The sequence below is a fragment of the Macrobrachium nipponense genome, chromosome 46, assembly GCF_015104395.2.
Source record: "Macrobrachium nipponense isolate FS-2020 chromosome 46, ASM1510439v2, whole genome shotgun sequence".
Taxonomy (NCBI): domain Eukaryota; kingdom Metazoa; phylum Arthropoda; class Malacostraca; order Decapoda; family Palaemonidae; genus Macrobrachium; species Macrobrachium nipponense.
This window is the reverse complement of record NC_061106.1, coordinates 13,201,527-13,220,942: the sequence shown is the minus strand read 5'-3', so window position 1 is coordinate 13,220,942 and position 19,416 is coordinate 13,201,527. Positions and strand designations below refer to the sequence as shown.

Below are 19,416 nucleotides of genomic sequence, written 5' to 3'. Positions count from 1 at the left end.
TGAACGATTGTCGTCATCGACAAACACACACACTATCCAGACAGTATGAACCATACCTGACTTGACGTCCTTAACAGGTAAATTTAATGAGGGAACTGCGGTTTTCTTTAATCTGTGATAGCTTCTCTGGTAAAGTTGTAGTAGCAGTTCATGTTGAAGATTTCTTTCGTAATCTTCTGTCCGGAAATGGACAGAACAAATCCTGGCACCCTTAACATTAATGTTATCACTTCTTTTACATGCATTAATCCATACTTTGGACACCTTGGGGTCTGTAGGGAACCTGTAAAAACAAATCCCTTTCTGTCTGGAACTATTAGTGCACCCATATATGGAATACACACCCATAATCGTGAACTGCAACAATGCAACTGGCGGAGTGACAAATGCATCGCCCAGTCGATGTGCTCCAGTGACGTCACTGAGAGAGGGAAATTAGCGATCGGATCCCTGGGTAAACACACCTTATGTTATTCCATCTTGGTATGACCGATCTCCGCACCGATTCCAGTTTGAAAAAAGCTTTTGTCTCATGACATCATCTCAAGAAGAGACGTGCAGCAGCCTGGTTCGTGACAGATTTCAGACAAGGCCATACACAATGTATTTGCGAACGATACAGACAATCATTCATGTATGGGGCCATTTATATAAAGCTGATGTGCATCATTCAATCCAGATAACGTAGCTCGTTGTGGGTATGCAAATTAACTTCAAAGGTATGTTGTCTGCGTTTGATTAATTTGATTAAATCCACAAAAAAATCCTGCTTACGATATAGAAAGTGTGGATTTTATTCTAATCTGTAATGCTAAAGACATAACTAGTGTTCTCCTATCTTTAAAAGGTCCTCTAATAACAGCTGAAAATTAAGACATGCTAATGTTAACAAAGAGGTCATACGTTTCCTAAATAAAAAAAATATCTGAAGTTCTGAGTACCTACAGATCCTACCCCAAATCCATATGTTGCCCCCCCCCCCCCCCTCTCTCTCTCTCTCTCTCTCTCTCTGTGGAAAGGAAATTGAGAATACGTAGGATTAAAGTATTTGACGTTAGGAAAACCTCGCAATTTCACTATGAGATAAGTGTTAGGAGGGTGAAGCGCACTGACGAAACCATCCCTTACGGAGATGTGATTGTATGTCACTTATAAAAATGTGGAATGTATGTTTAGTCTGCAGCATTCAAGAAAATTCTTCAACTGACAATCAACACCCGATAACCAATTGTCTAATTACGTTTGGTGGTGACCGTCTAACCAAAGTTTAAATCTTGGTTTGAAGGACTGTAGTGAGAGGACAGATTAGATGTCACAAGAGATTACCAAGAGTATTTGTTATTCAGAGTCGATCTTCTGAATTAAGAAAATTGGGAAGAAAATTAAGTTATAATATCTCCGTGTTAGTTTTAATAATTACTTGCAAATTCATCGTTACTTAGGTGCCGTTATTTATCAAGAAATTCTCTGCTATTTTATTGTCAGTTTAATTTACAATCTGATCTCAAGGAGCAGCCAAACACTTGCCGTAAAGACTACAGAGGTTAAAAGTGAAAAAATACACAATCAAGTAAAGTTTTATCTATAATAGAGCAAGTTACAATGAACAGAAATTATTATCAATTATTGTAAAGGTCACTTACAACAATCAAACCTCACTCCCAAATTCAGTGCTAAATTCATTATGGTGTCCATACATGAATGTGTTTTGAAGACAAACTTACAAAACCCTATAGATAAAAACGCTTCCATCCTTGCCAGTAAAGTAGTTCGACACTTTTTTCACTTCCACCTGGAAAGAACATGAAAATTTTAGATTATTCACCAGAAAATATCGTAAAAATAGGGTATAACTGACGAATATCAGAAACATAAAGATCACTGAACAGAAAGCTACCCTACTCAAAAACAACGACGCTACGCATCACCGTAAACAGACCAAACATGAAGTATGATCTTGAATAATGATTACATACTTGGTCATGCACCTTTCCACCATCTAAGTTAAATTCACCGACAGTTATTAAGTAATACTAAAACGTGATAGGAACACTGACATGTTTCCCTCTACAGAACAATTAATTCCCCAAAAAAACTGCCGATACAATAGTTTAAAATGGGCACATGAAGACAAACGGTCAAATCTACATCGATATCTTTCATAATCTTCGTTTATTCGATCTAGATTAAGCTGGTCTTTTATGCCAGCACTGGCTTTTAATCTGGAGGGATTATCCAACAATTGGTTTCACCAAGTTCAATTAAAAATAGTTCCTTCTCTGCCGAGGCATTTAACGCACAGACAGTAGGCTAAATGTGCACGGCCAAGGCTAAAACAATACAACACATAGCCTTAGTAGGCATAAGTAATGCAGTAAAGTATGCAGTGGCGTTGAAACAGATGCCTCTAGAAAGATTCTTAAACTTACCCAAATTCCACTGACAGTGTGTCTTATATATTGAATTTGAAATGAGTTTTATAAATTAATATATGGGATTCTTTTCGACATACAAAAACCTGTTGTGTAACGTATACTGTCACCAGGACCCAGACTGTAACCTATACAAAAGGAAAGACGAAGCGTATTCAAATCTTGCACCTTTAACATTATATATAAAAACCTATTTAAGAGAATAATTACCCTTGAAGAATGTCTTTTTTTTTAATCATGATAAGACAAAACCTCAAAATTTCACGAACAGAAAGGCAAGACGATGGAAAGTCACTTCTGCATAAAATTCTGGAGAGAATTGCTAGTTACAAAAAAATTGTATTCAACTCTAGATATCAGTAATCTTATCGCCATCGTCTGTATATTCTTTTGAATGCCCATTGTACTGGGTACTTGACTTCTCTTTATCACCTGGTTATCTCGATAATTTGCCTTTCTGACACCATTCTTACCGTACAGCGGGAGACAATCATTGGAATATATAAATATATATATATATATATATTATATATATCTATATATATATATTATATATATATATATATATATAATATAAATAATATAATATTATATATATATATTGTGTGTGTGTATGTTTGTATGTATGTATGTTTGTATGTATAGTATATATTATACATATAATAAAAGGAGCCCATAAAAACGCCAAAATATAGAAATTAAGTACTATATTTCATAGACGGCTGTCTGTCTCCCTCTTCAGGTAGGTCCCTGGAATATAGTAATTACTTTCCATATTTTGGCGTTTTTTTTGGCTTCTTTTATTAGATGGAATTCTGTTGTAACATAACATTTTTACCAGTCCTATGGACGAGGAACATTACCTGGGATAAAAAGTATATTCGTAATGTAGTTAAAATATTTACTTGGAAATGCATGAAACCAATGAAAGTCCAGAAACAGATAGCTACCGAAGTGAGAAATAATTCCCCTACCTTCGTCCAGTAGCCTTTCTCTTGTAAAGAGTCCATGTGACACCCAAGTTCCTTATATTCCTCAACCAGGTGCAAGAACTCCGTCCTCATGACTATGATGATTAGTCCTCCTGTGATATTGAAAGAATACAGAGAAATTTGCAAATCACGGGTTTATCTAGTCATACAGAACAGTCAGCCGATTCCTGTATCTCAGGAGGTAATGTCTTGTTGTTAGTCAAAACAGCAAAGCCTTTTATGAATTCAGCCGGAGAGTTAAATTCCGTCTGAATGGACATTTCATTTCATGTATGCCAAGGTAAGTGATCTACAGAAATACGAATATTTTCTTATTCATTATACGAGAAATTTACAATCATGAATACTTCTGAGAAAAAGGTAAGATAGGCAGCAATTAAACCCCTCTTTACCAGAAAAAAACTAAATCACCATGACCCACCTGGTTTAGTGACCCTAATCATGTCATCAATGCCCTTGATGGGTATGTGCCCCGCCAACATACCTCCGGCGCAGACGAGAACATCGTATGCGTCTAAGAAAGAAAGAGAATGTTAGGTGGTCACATCGTATTGATTTATTAATTCAAAATATGTTGGTGTAGCGCAGGTAAAATAATAAGTATAGAATTTTTCCTGTGTGGGTCATCAAATATTCAGTTTCCTTTACATATGGCCAATTTTCAAATTGGGCAAGAAAAAAAAATCTTTAGCAATTGCCAATACGAAATATAGGGGTTAAATAAGAGAGAGGGCTCTGAATTCAATTACAACACTGTTGATGAGAACAAATACTTTCGTTGCTATTCCTTCTCCATTCTACAGACAGTCAAGCAAGGGGAGCTTTTGAAGAATAGTGGTCCCATACGAACCTGGGACCTTTATTCTTCAAAAGGATAAAACTGGGGTCCGTATTGTTAAAAAAGTATTTAGTGGAGAACAACCAACGAGGAAAACAAGTAACAACAAGATTGGTTGTCAGTGATGAACAAACCTAAAGATAAGCAAACAACTGCTTGTTTGATTGTCAGTACCAAAGAGGCCTTAAAAAATCTGTATTTTTTTACTTCGCACTCTATTATCAAGTATTTCAGTATTGAGCAAACCCTAAGCAGACATGGATCGCAGCTTTTTTGAACGTCAAATTAAACCATTAGTAATCGAAGACACAATTCCAGTGATTACATGGATGAAGAAGAACGAACTTATTTCTCGTGAAATGAGATGCAGCTGCTGCAACTTTGTATTGAACTCGACGAAATGTGTTTCAAATCTTGATAAACATATTTGGAAGTGCCAAAATAAGGACTGTGCAAAGTACAAACATAAGACATCAATCAGAAAAATATCATTATTTTTTAATTCTAAATTGACACTTCAAAAATGGGTTAAAGCCATTTTTTTTATTGGTGTGATGAAATTGGAGAAATGAGTGCATCTCGGTTATTAAACATCTCGCTGAAAACTATGATTGATTTATATAGTTTTTTTTCGTGAAGTATGCACTAAGCATTTTGAAACTAACCCAGTTCAACTAGGTGGGCCAGGTATTACAGTGCAAGTGGACGAGTCTTGCTTCTCACATAAACCCAAACATCACAGAGGAAGAACTCCCCATTCACAAATTTGGGTTTTTGGAATTGTAGACACATCAATAACACCAGCCATAGGATATATGGAAATAGTTGAGCGAAATGATGCTGGTACTCTTTTGCCAATAATTGAAAAAGTAGTTAGGCAAGGATCGACTGTTCACTCAGACGAATGGAAAGCATATCAGAAAATCAGCAACATAGGATACCAACATGAAACTGTGAACCATTCCTTAAATTTTGTTGATAAAAAGACTTGTTCATACGCAGCACGTAGAATCCTATTGGAACAAGCAGAAAGGTGAAATAAAAAAGATGAATGGATGCCAAAGGGAATTCTTACACTCCTATTTACAGGAATTTATGTTTCGTGAACGTTATAAGGAAACTTTATTTGATTCTTTTTGTTCTGAAATTTCAAAACAATATGTGTGCAATTAATTTCAACTGATTTAGTTTTATTTACAATAAATTGTGTGCTTTTAATTTGACATACTTTTTGTAATTTTTATACTTACAAAATAAAGTACTTTCATAATAGTTTATTCATTTTCAATGTTATATTCATAGGGTCCAACTGGGACCCCTATTCTTCAAAAGGGTTGTATGGGACCGCTATTCTTCAAAAGCTCCCAAGCAAGACCACAGTCATTTCGACACACCTGCACATTTAATACCTACCACTTGGAACAGATTTTGCCCCATCGCCTAAAAACTCTTTGTATTTCTTCGTGTAAACTCCGGTTGCTTCTAGACGCTCCAACATTCCCTCGCAGGGTTCAAGTGCGTCGATTAATCTGTAAGGAGACAGGTAAATGTTTTTACACAGAGGCCATAAGAACTTTTGTTATTTCATCACTAAAAAAGAAGCTTGTATCTCCACTATGTCGCGAATCAATTGTTTCCCGGGCATGGATAGCCATACAAACTGATTTAACCTCTTATCTACAATCATATTCAGATGTCGTCTGAATTGCTGCCATCTGCGTACTTTTCCAGGAGAGGTAAATAGATAGAATACTGCATACATTCTAGACCGAAGGCAGTGACAGCGAAATAAAAACAAAGGAAGCATACAAGTAATCATACGGAGTCATCTGCGTACTGCATTAGGCATAACGGGACTTACTTGAAGCCTCTGGAGCTGAGTTCGACCCCGACGCTTCCAGTGCCAGCGGCCACATCCAACACCCTCTGGCTATGACGCTGGTCTTCTGGCACACGAGACTCCACTTCTTCGGCGGCTACCAGGTAGCCTGTGTAACCCCCTGAACGCAGAGTCTGGGTTGGACGGAAGACATAAAAGTTATCTATTCTGTCTTGACTTTGGTCTGATTTATTCAGTGCCTGATGAGAAGGCTCTGGATGGTGCTAGTGTTCTCTAGACCTTGGTGTAGTAGATTCACATCAACCGTGCATCTGATGTCTAGGCCAGTCTCTCACGACGCTCCTGATTGGCTGTTGATAAGCCAATCACAGGGCTGGAAACTCTCAGTCTCTCTCGAGATCGACAGAGTTTCCAGCCCTGTGATTGGCTTATCAACAGCCAATCAGGAGCGTCGTAAGGGACTTGCCTATACATCAGATTCACGGTTGATGGGAATCTACATAGTAGCAGTAACAGAAGGAAGGAATATAGAATCTAGGCCAAGGGCCAAGCGCTGTGACCTATGAGGCTATCCAGTGCTGAAGCGGAAATTTTGAGTAAAAATGTTTTAAAGATGTAACAGGAGGAGAACTTCCACTATGAAATAATTGTTAGCATAGAGTGGAAGGTAAGATGGGAGAAAGAGAATATGAATGGATGTACAGTAATAGGAATGAAAGTGGTTGCAGCTTGGGGTGATCGAAGGAACGCTGCAAAAGACTCTGTAATGCCTACAGTGCACCACGTGAGGCGAATTGACAGCTCTCCTCCTTTACGGAGCTAGTAGTAACGTAGGCTCTGGTTGATTCTTTGAGTATATTTTAATAATAAACCAGTTTATAAAGACTGACTTCTGCTAATTGGCATGGTGGTGGGGGTCCTTCTCCCCTTAAGACAACTAGTCAAGATCTACAAATATACCTCCCTGGTTGATGATGCTTTTCAAACATTTTACTTTCCGTTAAATTTTTCCTTGAGAGAGAGAGAGAGAGTTTATTTATGTGTGACTTATTTAATCCCTATAATGAGGAAGTTGTCCACGTCGACAAAGTTAGTTATCCTGCGGGCGGTCAAAGTTAAAATCGAGAATAATGAATAATGGAATGCATAATAAATAACAAAAGACAATACAAGTATTATAGGGGAATATCAGTAGTTAGTTACTTGATAAACATATTCCTTAATTAATTAATCAGTTAATGAAGTACTCACCTCCACATATGTTGGCGCCCACTGGTTGTAAGTTTTGATCACCTGTTCTTGGCTTGTTCCCGAGTGGAAATACTCGAAATTAGACAAGTAAGCATTGCGCTCATCTGGGGTCATGTGTGCAGTCTTTTCCATCTGAAAAAAATGTATATATATATGATATATATATATATATATATGTGTGTGTGTGTGTGTGTGTATATATATATATCATGGTGAAAAGGTAGTCATGTCTCTCGTATGTACAGTTTTATTGCCGACGTTTCACATCAATTGGTGTTTCTTCAAGGCTGGAGAAATAAATCATTTACTATAAATACATCAAAGTCAAAAATATACCACAAACGGATATATATATATATATATATATATATATATATATATATATATATATATATATATATATATATATATATATATATATATCTCCAATGTAGCACGAAGGAACACGTACCTGAGAATATCCTTAAATCCACGGTAGAAAGGTAAGTAAAACTGGCACTTGGAACAAGTAGCTTCGCAGTTTATTCTACATTTTCAAGTTCACACTAAATATAACAGAAGTTGACAGACATTTATATGCAAAAACAGAGAGGGGGCGGGGTCACAGTTTGTTATACTACGAAAGTACTTGCTCCAAGTCTCCGGTTTCACTTCCCTTTCTATATATATATATATATATATATATATATATATATAAACATACATACATATATATATATATATATATATATATATATATATATATATATATATATATATACAGACACGGAGTGGTTAGGCCGAAGAAGGCCGTAGTACACATCAAGGCTAGGTGACAAGTAAACAGCCAGTTATCAATTAAGATAATATTTATTCATCTGCTTAACTGTAATTGGCCTAAATGATTGTTGTTTTCTTTTGCTTTTAACCCACTGTACTCTATTCGACCAGTCTTCAACTTTCCATATGATAGGTGCTTTTTAACTCTCCTGTTTTTGCAAACACTTAAGTTTTAACTGTAATTTTAATTTCTATTGTTTTAAGTAGTTTTTTTCCCATGTGCTTTAATTTCTTTTTTTTATTGTTCTTTTGCAGACCTGAAGATGTAACATGACGTTACGAAACGCATTATCGAATAAAAGTTATCTTAACTGATAACTGGGTCTCTACTTGTCACCTATCCTTGTTATATACGTACACACACACATATATATATACATATATATATATACATATGTAATAATTACATTATTATATAATTTACAAGATCTGTAAATGTAAACCAACTGACCATGGGGTCATGGCCATTAGGAAGGGTTCTACGTGACCAAAGCAGCACCTAGATTACGCTATGCGCTGTCTGCAGTAGCCTGATCTAGCTCACAGCTTTGTCAACATTTTTATGTTATGATAACTTTGCACAACAACTTCCATGGGAAGAGGTTGACCCTGTTAACCTAGCGCCGGAAACTTGTAACTTCCGAGCCGGCAAACTACGTATGTGTTTTTTATATGAATTGCTGAGATAGCTAATGTTCCGCTATCGACGCGATGCTTTAGAATGGCAGTTCCACGCCAACTATCAAACATATCGGTCGTGTCCGACCGAGCTGCATCTCCTAGTATGGAGTTACAGAATAAAGTTGTTAACTTGTTCAACTAGCCTGTTTGAATCATCTCCTCTAGTCAAGAAAGAACCTCTCTACTAAGATATCCAAGGGAGATGAGAGGAACCAAACATTACTTACGGATGACAGCCGTAAGGAAAGAACAAAAAGTCTATCGCCAAGCGATAAGACATTAGACATATATATATATATATATATATATATATATATATATATATATATATATATATATATATATATATATGTATATATATACAAAATTGTCGAGTTTATTTTTGTATTAACCAGCGCTGGCCAGTAGGGGTGGACTATGCTTTAAGGTCCAGTACAGAGCCAAATATTTCCGCGTATCAGAAAATAGATAAAATACGATTTTCGACTCTTACGTTTCCAGGACCATCCTTTACTGCACAATCGTTATCATCAAACTCACGTATTTCTCGCAATAAAAAAATTGTTGAATAGTAGTTTAATAAAAGATTTCTTTGGCAATACCTTTTATTTATGTGTGTGTGTGTATTTCATAACCATATCAAACCAGATCTCTATACTGCATCGGCTTGTTTTTTTTTTCAACACTTTCGATCAGTGTTTCCCAATGTGGGGTGTACGACCCACCAGGGGGGTAATCTTATTGTAATGGGGCCAATTCAAGAATGTTTAAACCAAGTTAATGGCCTTTTAGGCTTCCTCCACGTGAAAATATAAAGAATTATGTATTACCACAGGGGGCATCATGATGTTTGAGGTGATTAGGTGGGGCACGGCCAAAAAAGGTCGGGAACCACTGCTTCAGAGGATATTTGGTATTCAAGGATGCCAAATACCTGTAATGTTTAGCAAGGACGCAAATGGACGACAAATAGGAGGCCATTTCATTATTTTTCCCTACAGCACTAAAACGAAACAAAAGGGTTCATCTTTACGGAGGCCTGTAGGGGTTAATGCCGTCAGTTCACCTCTGGCAATTCAGTGTAAGCATTACTAAGTATCTGCAGCGTCCCTTGTTTGTTTGTATGGTATTTTTACGTTGTATGGAACCAGTGGTTATTCAGCAACGGGACCAACGGCTTTAGTGTCTTCCGAACCACGTCGAGAGTGAACTTTTATCACTAGAAATACACATCTCTAATCCCTCAGTGGAATAGCCGAGAATCGAACTCGCGGCCACCGAGGTGGCAGGAAAAGACCATACCAACCACGCCACTGAGGCGTTCGCAGCGTCCCTTTGGCTCCTACTAGCACCCAACATTTTAGCCTTTTACGCAACATTCATTCCTGCTTTCTTTTTTCCATCCTGCTAGTATTCAACCTCTCCAAATCTTACTCCTTGGTGTAATCGTGGGGTATTCTCTGTTTCACTTTCGATCCATATACCTCTGCTCATCTACATCCTTATTTATCTCTATCTTGTTATCTAATCATTCCAACTCTCCCATATCACTTTTCTAATCGCTGAGCGGCTGAAAGTGACCCCCCAGTGCTATGGCCTAAATACCACATGATTCATTCTCTTTCTGTAAGAGAAGACTATCTATCGTTCTACTCATCGGATACTAAATATGTAAATGCTTAATATTGCCCTTGAGAAAATAGAAACACTAAATGCTAACAGACAGCGCCATTTGGAAGATTAATTTATTGAGTTACAAGGATTGGAACGTCTCAAGGACTTGTTAGTCCATCCGAAGAGACATCGTGTGCTCACTTATCTCTAGGAGCAGGTTTTACTGTTCATTCACAGTCTCATAATGATTTGGTCTAGCTTTCTTTTAAACGAATTTTACAACTTCTGGTGGCAGTATATTCCCAGTATATTCCAAGTGTCACATATCTTGTATCTAAAGGAGTTCCCACAATGGGATGTGTTGTATCTCTTCAGCTCTAGTTTCCATCCATTATTTCTTGTCAGGTTTTCGCTTAATTAACGTAAATAGGTTACTGTCTACTTTTATTATGCCTTTCAGTATTTTGAATGTTCCTATTAGTTGTCCTCGTAATCGTTGTTTTTCTAAGCCATACATGTTCAGGCTCTCAAGTCGTCTTTGGTAAACTATTTGCCTGATGGATGGAATTAACTTTTTAGCTCTTGCTCGTAACTCCTCTAATCTATTTATGCCCTTTCTTAGTGTTGGTGACCAAAACTGTCCGCATATTCAAGATGAGGTCTCACTATTGATGTGTAGAGTTGTAGCACCGTTTCTTTGTATCTGTATTTGAACTGCCTCTTTATGTATCATACTAGTTTCTGTGTCTTCTTTTCAGCTTTTATGCACTGCTTTGTGAATTTTAAGTCCTTTCCACTAATGACTTCAAGGTCCTCTTCATGTTCTACACTAATTATGTCATTCCCAAGCAGCATGTAGTTGGCCTGAGGGTTGTTTGTTTCTATTTGTAACTTTACACTTATCCAAGTTAGAAGGCATTTGCCATCTTGTTGACCACTCCTCTGTTTTCTTTAGACAATTTCTTAAACTTTCTATTGTCTCTGGGTCTGCTGCGTTGTTATTTAACATTTCAGGTAACGTTGCGTTAAAAAAGAAACGCAATATTACGTGCAGAAAATAGAGGCCGAAAACACTTAGTCAGTGAAAGCCAATCTGGATATTCTGCAAAATTTCTGATTGATAAGAGGGACACAGTACAGATTTTTCTTTATAGCGAAAGCGAAGAATAATGTATAACATGGCGATATTGGCACTATATACTGAAAAACCCTTACAACTCCTAACATTTTCCTTTTTTCGGTGATGTAGCACGTTTTCTTTTTTCGCAATGCCAGTGTTCATTAAGAAACAACGGCAGGACTGACTGGCACCAAAGAAAATGCTGAAAGTATCAAAATGACGTGAACACTCTTCAGACATAAATGCTTTTACGCCTTCTATACTTATAGAGTAAAAGGATGGTAGAAAGAATAAAAAAAAAGCCGTTCAATTTATGAGTCACTCTACATTCCAGCACACAGACCTCTGACCCTGCTCTCCGTAGAAGTTACGGATAAAAATACCCTAAATTTAGCCCCCCAACTCTGAACGGCAATGGGAAAATGACTAAATCAAAGGAAAGCTAAAGAATTCATAAGTCATCGAAAATCACGAACGCAATTATGAAACAATAGCTACATAAGAATGTCGATAGGCAACCTCAGGCTTCAGAACAGACTTAGCAGAAGGCACAAGTAGTACATTCGAGAGACACTATCGACAATAAATGTCAATAATGCTTTTATGTATTCATCAGAGATCATTATCGTCAAGCTATCAAGATCGCAATAAATCCATAAGAAACATGAAACTTTAGTGAGAACCCTAAACATATTAAAAACGTAATTTTGTTAGTCTTACCAGTTTTGCAACTCGCTCCGTTTCCGACTCCATCTTTCACTTCTTCCCGTTGTTGGTGGTGCTGACGAACCTTCGGCCGCTACAACTCAGAGCGAACTGATTAAACCAAAGACCGAGCAAGCACAGATAAATAGGGCCCACGGACCTTCGCATAGTGACATCGCTGTGTACTGCCTATTGCTGCCCACTGCCTAGTTACTAGTGCGTTGGCGAAAGTTGATAAATTTGTCCGCGCATGTTTTCAGAACTTATCTCGGAAGTCCACGTGCTGTAAGCAATAAGGTAATTACACACACACACACACACATATATATATATATATATATATATATATATATATATATATATATATATATACGGTATTTAAGTATGTGGTAAGTATTGAAACCAAATGCCAAAGTTTGAGTATTGGCTGGGACATATGCACGTGTCGATAATTAGAATTCCCTAGATCTCTTCTTTCTGTCTTTCCCTTTACCTCTTCTTACTTCTTCCTAATGATTAACACCATATTCTTTGGAAGATTAAATTCCAAGCCAATGGCTCCTGTGGGATTGTTCCACATGAATAGGTTTCATCGCCTGAATAATAATAATAAAAAAAAAATTACCAGTCGACTATCATTGTCTAGAGATGGAATGATGTCGATTCTCATTACAGAACTTTTGAGTTCGACAGGAATGTGTTCACTAGAGTCGATATCAACGTATATCCCCTTTGATAGTCGAATGGTCGAATTCTACTGTTTATCACTGTAGCTACACCAAGGTCACACGTTCGTATCCCAGCCGAGGCATATGCAAATATCAGTTATATTTCACCTTGGGTATAAGTTAATCCCAAGGGAAAAGTGAATTCGATATTGTGAAATATTTGCGAATATAGAATATAAGAAATTCACGCGGGTCTAGGTGACAAAATTAGTTTGTATATACAAACATATAAAATTTGTATATATATAATTACACACACCTTTATACATGTATATGTGAGCGTATAGTTACAATAGCTAACGACAAACGGGACATGAGAGCAGTAGAACTTCATATGATGAACAGAAGCGACCCAAGTGGGAAATGACAAAAGATGATTTGAAAAAATACATCGCTATTATCTCTTGGTTTCGTGGCACAAATAACTCTAAACTTTTACCATTATGAAAGCGTAATACATGCACCTTAATACCACGCCATGTTGCACCTTTAAAGGAAGAAAGAAAGGATCTATAATTACTTTCCAAACGGAGGCGTTTTCTTGTACGTGCTTCAAATATGCACACTGCCAACATAGCAAATGTTGTTGCTATTCCTGATTTTTTTTTAGACAGGTTTGCACGTAAGTAACTTCCCATTTTTTAGAAATATTATTATTATTGTTATTATTAGATGAGCATGAAAAACTCTCTCATCTTTTACCCGGTGAGAGCTTTTATTATACTAATTACTATTGTTCTTATTAGTATTACTCAGAAGCTGAACCCTAGTCATATGGAAGAAGCCCATAGGGGACATCGACTCAGGGAAACTTTTTTTTTTTTTTTTATTAAAATCTTATTACAATTATCAATTAATTATTTACAAAATTTTCATAATTATATCAATAATATTACATATTAAGTACATCAATTATATGAATTCAAATATTATTCACATACTTGTGAATTGTTTTCCAAGTTCATATGCATTTGATAATACCCATCTTGTGTACTTTATTTTACATTTTAATATTGAAATTATTTGACTTTGTAACACCTCTTCTCTGCTGTACCACAAACAATTTACATACTCAATAATAAGTATACTTAATGTATTGTTCTTCTTCTTTTCTTTATAATCGAAATCCAACATCAATACTTTTATTGGATACTGAACTTTTATATCACATACTTCTTCAATGAAATTCTGGAACCACATCCAAATATTTTTAACATATTTACAAAAATAGACAATATGCAGATGATTTTCATTTTCCATACATTTATTGCAAAAATTATTATCAGCAATATTCAATATCTTCAGTCTTTCCTTAGTAGCCAAAGATTCATACAAAAATCTATACATAATACTTCTTTGATAGGGGTCAACGAATTTGCATACAAGGTTACTCCATATATTACCCCAATTATGCAACGGGTATCTCTCAATTACAATGGGCTTATGGGTTGGCATCAAATACTGATAAATATTCTTACTTTTGACGTATGGAAAATTAGGCATTCTTAATAATTTCCTTACATTACCAATAATGATATTATAAAAAGGAGTAGCAACATAAGACATATTAAGGCAATCTTCTACAACCCACAACAAATTTGTTCTAATGCATGTGTAATATAAGGCTAATTCTCGTCCATAACTATCAGATAACATAATATTCAAGAATGTACTTGTTAAAATAGCTGCTGCTTTATAAAACACATTAATAACCCCAATACCACCTTCTGTTTTTGGCAGATACAAGGAATCCCTTTTAATTGGTTGGTAAGTTCCACACCACAAATACCGGAAAACAGATTGTTCTATAATTTTTGCTTTCTCTTTCCCTAATGGAAATACATGACACATGTACCAGACTTTACTTAAAATAAGGGCATTTACAATAATAGACTTTTGATATAAAGACAAGTATCGAGTCGAAAGCATATTTATTTTTTACCCTTAACTTTATTGATTAAAGCATCCCAGTTCTCATCTACCATTTCCTTATTAATCATTGGTTATCAATATGCCTAATACCATACACTTATTTTCTGTTGTATCCAATCAAGTGGCCATACATTTTTGTTCTTCCAATTACCTAAACCATGACACAAGTCTTATCTCTATTTAGTTCTGCACCAGTAGCTAGCTCAAATTGCTTTATAATACTAAAAACTACTTTAATACTTCTTTCTTTACTAACAAAAACTGAGCTGTCATCAGCAAAACCTACAACAGAACACTGGAACCCATTAGGGAGGTTCACTGGCACAATTTCATTGCTTTGTTTAATTGTTCTGTATAAAGATTCTTGAAACAATATATATGCTATCATTGACATCGGACATCCTTGCCTTATGGATCTCTCAACAGGAAAAAAGCCGCTAACAATCCCATTTACACAAACTGCACTTAAGCATCCAGTATATAACATTCTCATTTTCATGATAAACAAATCACTAAAACCCATCCGTGAGTGTGTTTTAAACATGAAACTCAAATTAACTTTATCGAACGCCTTACTCCAATCCAGGTTAATTAGAGCACAATCCAAATTATTTTCATTTGCATAATAAGTTACATCCCTAATTAGAGTATTACATTTCACTATTGATCTTCCCTTAACCGAACAAAATTGTTCTCGTGATATAACTTTATGAAGGACACTTTTTAATCTATTAGCCAAAATTTTGGCAATGCATTTGTAATCGGTATTCAGTAAAGAAATAGGTCTCCAGTTTTTTAAACATAAATCACCACTTTTAGGTACTAATTTCAAAAATACCCTTTTTTTTTTGGGCTTTTTTTCCTAATTCAAGGTCTAAATCTATCGCAAACCTTAATCCATTTTCAGAGAACTCTGACTTAATTACATTCCATGTCTTTAAATAGAATTCCAGAGGAAGACCATCTTCACCGGGAGTTCCGCCTTTATTCATCATCTTTAACGTATTTAATACCTCATCGACAGATACCTTTCTACATAACATTTCATTGTCTCATCATTTATTGTGCTCCCTATACAATTAAGGAAACTATCTTGTAGCTGTTCATCAGTATTTATCTTTGTGAACAGTTTTTCATAGTGATCCTTTACATGACAGACTATCGCCTCTGTGTTGTCGAGCGTCACACCGCTTTCTAACCTCAGTTGCCTAATACTATTTCGCTTCCCTCTGAGTTTCTCTTTACCTAATAAATTTGCAGATAATCTCTCTCCTTTTATTCTCTCTTCTGTCCTTAACCTAACCTTTATACCTTCACATATTTCATCTTTTATTGCTTTCATTCTATCTTTTATAGCCTTCATCTCTTCAAATTTATTGTAACCTACAGAGGCTTTACTTGATAAGTATTCAAGATAATTTTGCAAAAATCTTAGAGTGCCATATTTCTCTGTATAGCTTGTTTAGACAGCCTTATGAAAAACTCTTTTAATTTTGGTTTCACAAATGTATCCCACCATTCCATAATGTTGGAGTATTTAATTATTTCCTTTTTTAAAAAGTGCCATAATCTTTCAAAATTTCTCCATGAAGTCGTCCCTCTCCAATAATGAAACATTTAACTTCCATATTCCTCTACCTATTTTACAACGATTATTAAGCAGAAATTCAGTTAATATCATATTATGGTCTGTTAAAGATAATGGAATATTTTTACAATTCTTAATATTACTATACAAATCAGTCACATACACTCGGTCAATTCTTGAAGCATAATTACCTAGAATGTACGTATATTCGGGAATATTGTTCATTGAAAACCAAGCGTCTTTCAATCCCAAATGCTGTACTAAAGATTTAAGACCTTTTGATACATACCTCTCATTACCTGTACTAACATCTCTACCCGACAGTACGCAATTGAAGTCACCAGCAAAAATCAAATTTGATATGTTGTTCCTTAAATAATACAAGATATCCACAGAGAACAAGTTCTCCCTCTCTCTCTTTTTACTTGAGCCTGATGGTGCGTATACATTCAATAAGGAGAGGTTTATATCATTATACCGTATCCTTGTGAATAATATGTTTCCAGTGTCATCCTTTTCACTGTTATTACTGAAATATTTGACTTTTTATTAAACAGAAAACACGTGCCACCTTTAATTTTAAAGCTAGTAGGCATATTCATTACAACCTCAAAGTAGTCCTCTAAAAGTATTTATCCTGTTCACATCTCTAATATTATGTTCTTGAAGAAATAATACATCAATTTTTATATTGATCAACTAACATCTTTACTTTCAACTGCTTATTAAGCTCATTTAAACAAACCACAAATATTTAATGAAGCAGTGACTAAAGCCATTTTTAAGGAAATATTAAAATAAATACATACCAATTATTTACCTATTTTAGCCAGTTTAGAACATTTATTTTTACCATTACTACTATCATCATCCTCATGTTTGTGTTTACCAGAGTCTGACACTAAATAGACCATGATCTAATACATTACAACAAACATATCCTGGCTTTCATTTAAGGGGTTTGACATCTCAGAAAAAACGGAACATTCTCCTTCGCTATTATTCAATACTTTTAAGTTTTTCTGTCCATTGTCCTTTTTAATGGTAATTTTTACACCTGAACTGTCGTTAACAGTTGCTTGCCATTTTTGTCGTACTGGTATTTGACTTTTATCTCCGTTCCTATTCTTATTACCCTTTTCTTTAGTTGTATTGTTGCCTCTCTTTCCACTCCCTATTAAGGTTTCCTTAGGAATATTCCTCATAGACTCAACATCCATACCATTTTCACCTTCACCTTTCCTTCTTTTATGAAGTTTTTCCGTTGACATTCGCTCGTCTTCTTCACTGTTGACTATTTCTTCGGTTACGATTTGCATATTGTCTTCGTATTCCACCTTTCTTCCGTTTATAATTTCTTCCTTGTGCACATCTTCTCCTTCTGTTTCTACTTGCACAATGTCATCAGGAGATAACTGCAAAGGAGCATATATCTCGTCGCCACTGTCTTCACTCATTCGATAATCTTCATTCCCCTCCTCTAATCCTTCTTCCTTATTTATTTTTTTCCTTCTTGGTTTTCCTGAGTATTTTCTCTTGGACCTTTGTCAGCTGCACTATTTGTGTATACATCGGTTTCATCTTCACTAATATCAATTCCTCTTTGGCTATCCTTTACCTCTTGTCCCTCAATGTTATTTCCTTCTCTTGTTTGTTCTCTGTTATCACCATTATCCTTCTCTGATTTATTATCATTTCTTTGCCTGCTTATGTCAGGAAAGTCTTTTTCATTCCACATACTAGTTCCTTCCATAATATCGATGTTACAATCTTTCACTAGATGGCCTTCTTGTCCGCATCTGTAACAGGTTCTTTTCTGCCCATTATATAATATACTTAAGTTAAAACCAGATACACTTATCGATGAAGGGATATTGTCTCTAATCTTCATCTTTATTGTTCGTATCCCATTCAGCAGGCCTTTCAGGGGTCCCATACTGAATCTGTTGCTTCTTATTGAATCCACTTTTCCATACCTGCTCATAATGTTTATTATCAATTCATCAGACAATTCAAAGGGTGCATTCCTTATCGATACATATGTATACGAGGTACTTATATTTACAACTTTCACGCTATCTACCTCACTTATCTTGATCTGCTTATCCTCAAATTGTCTTACTATTTCCAAGAATTTGTTCTCTGAGCTGAACTTAACTACTACTTTATTCCTGCTCACATTCTGTACACCCAAGATGTCATCAATATCAAGTTTCAATTCTCTGAATAACACAATACATACATTTTCGATGGACATATAACCTCCCAGGAACTGTAAACCAATGGAGTCCTTTCTCCTTAAAAAGCTTGGAAACGAATCCATGTTGTTTTAGTACTGTATCTCATAAAACAACAAAGAGAACGGGTAAACTTTATCATAAAAAACGGACCTTCCCCAAGGCAAACGCCTTGGGGTATAAACAAACGTTTCCAAGTACCCCGTCTATTTTAATCTCTATTTCGCACTATTCCTGTACTTATAAACGTTTCCAATTAAGTCTGTGTACTCACATCACTTCACGATGCTCCATGCATTGTTATCAGTGCTTGAGTACATTACATCACCAAAAAATAAAGGCTAAAGTACAGAGCGAATGTAAACACGGTATCCTGTGACGATGCCTTCTTCTTCTTCATCTCAGGGAAACTGTTCCACAGTCCAACTGTATGAGAAGTAAAGGTCCTCTGGAACTGAGAAGTTCGACATCGAGGCAAATTAATGCATATTTGTGCTGCTATTCAGCAAAGATGATCAGTGAACAACTGTTAATATGAAAGAGCTGTTATAATACGACCTCTGAGAATAGCTGACAACAAGAGACCTTCCGTAGATGATCCAAGTCATAACGGCTCATTTTAGGAAACAGACACCTACC

The 19,416-nt window shown here is 35.7% G+C and overlaps 1 protein-coding gene across 2 annotated transcripts; it reads right to left on the bottom strand.

Annotated features, from left to right (window-relative positions):
* Positions 1-1,565: 1,565 nt before the first annotated feature.
* On the bottom strand, positions 1,566-19,170 carry LOC135214756 (methyltransferase-like protein 27). 2 transcript variants are annotated; one of them, XM_064249108.1, is made up of 7 exons: positions 19,052-19,170; positions 7,354-7,485; positions 6,124-6,275; positions 5,676-5,791; positions 3,846-3,938; positions 3,407-3,516; positions 1,566-1,792 (listed from the first exon to the last, which is right to left on the bottom strand). In XM_064249108.1, the coding sequence occupies exons 2-7, from the start codon at positions 7,483-7,485 to the stop codon at positions 1,721-1,723; spliced, it is 675 nt and encodes a 224-aa protein (XP_064105178.1). In that variant the 5' UTR covers positions 19,052-19,170; the 3' UTR covers positions 1,566-1,720. The 2 variants fall into 2 exon arrangements, with proteins under 2 accessions (XP_064105178.1, XP_064105177.1); XM_064249107.1 differs by lacking the exon at positions 19,052-19,170 and adding an exon at positions 12,308-12,515.
* Between the last annotated feature and the right edge of the window lie 246 nt (positions 19,171-19,416).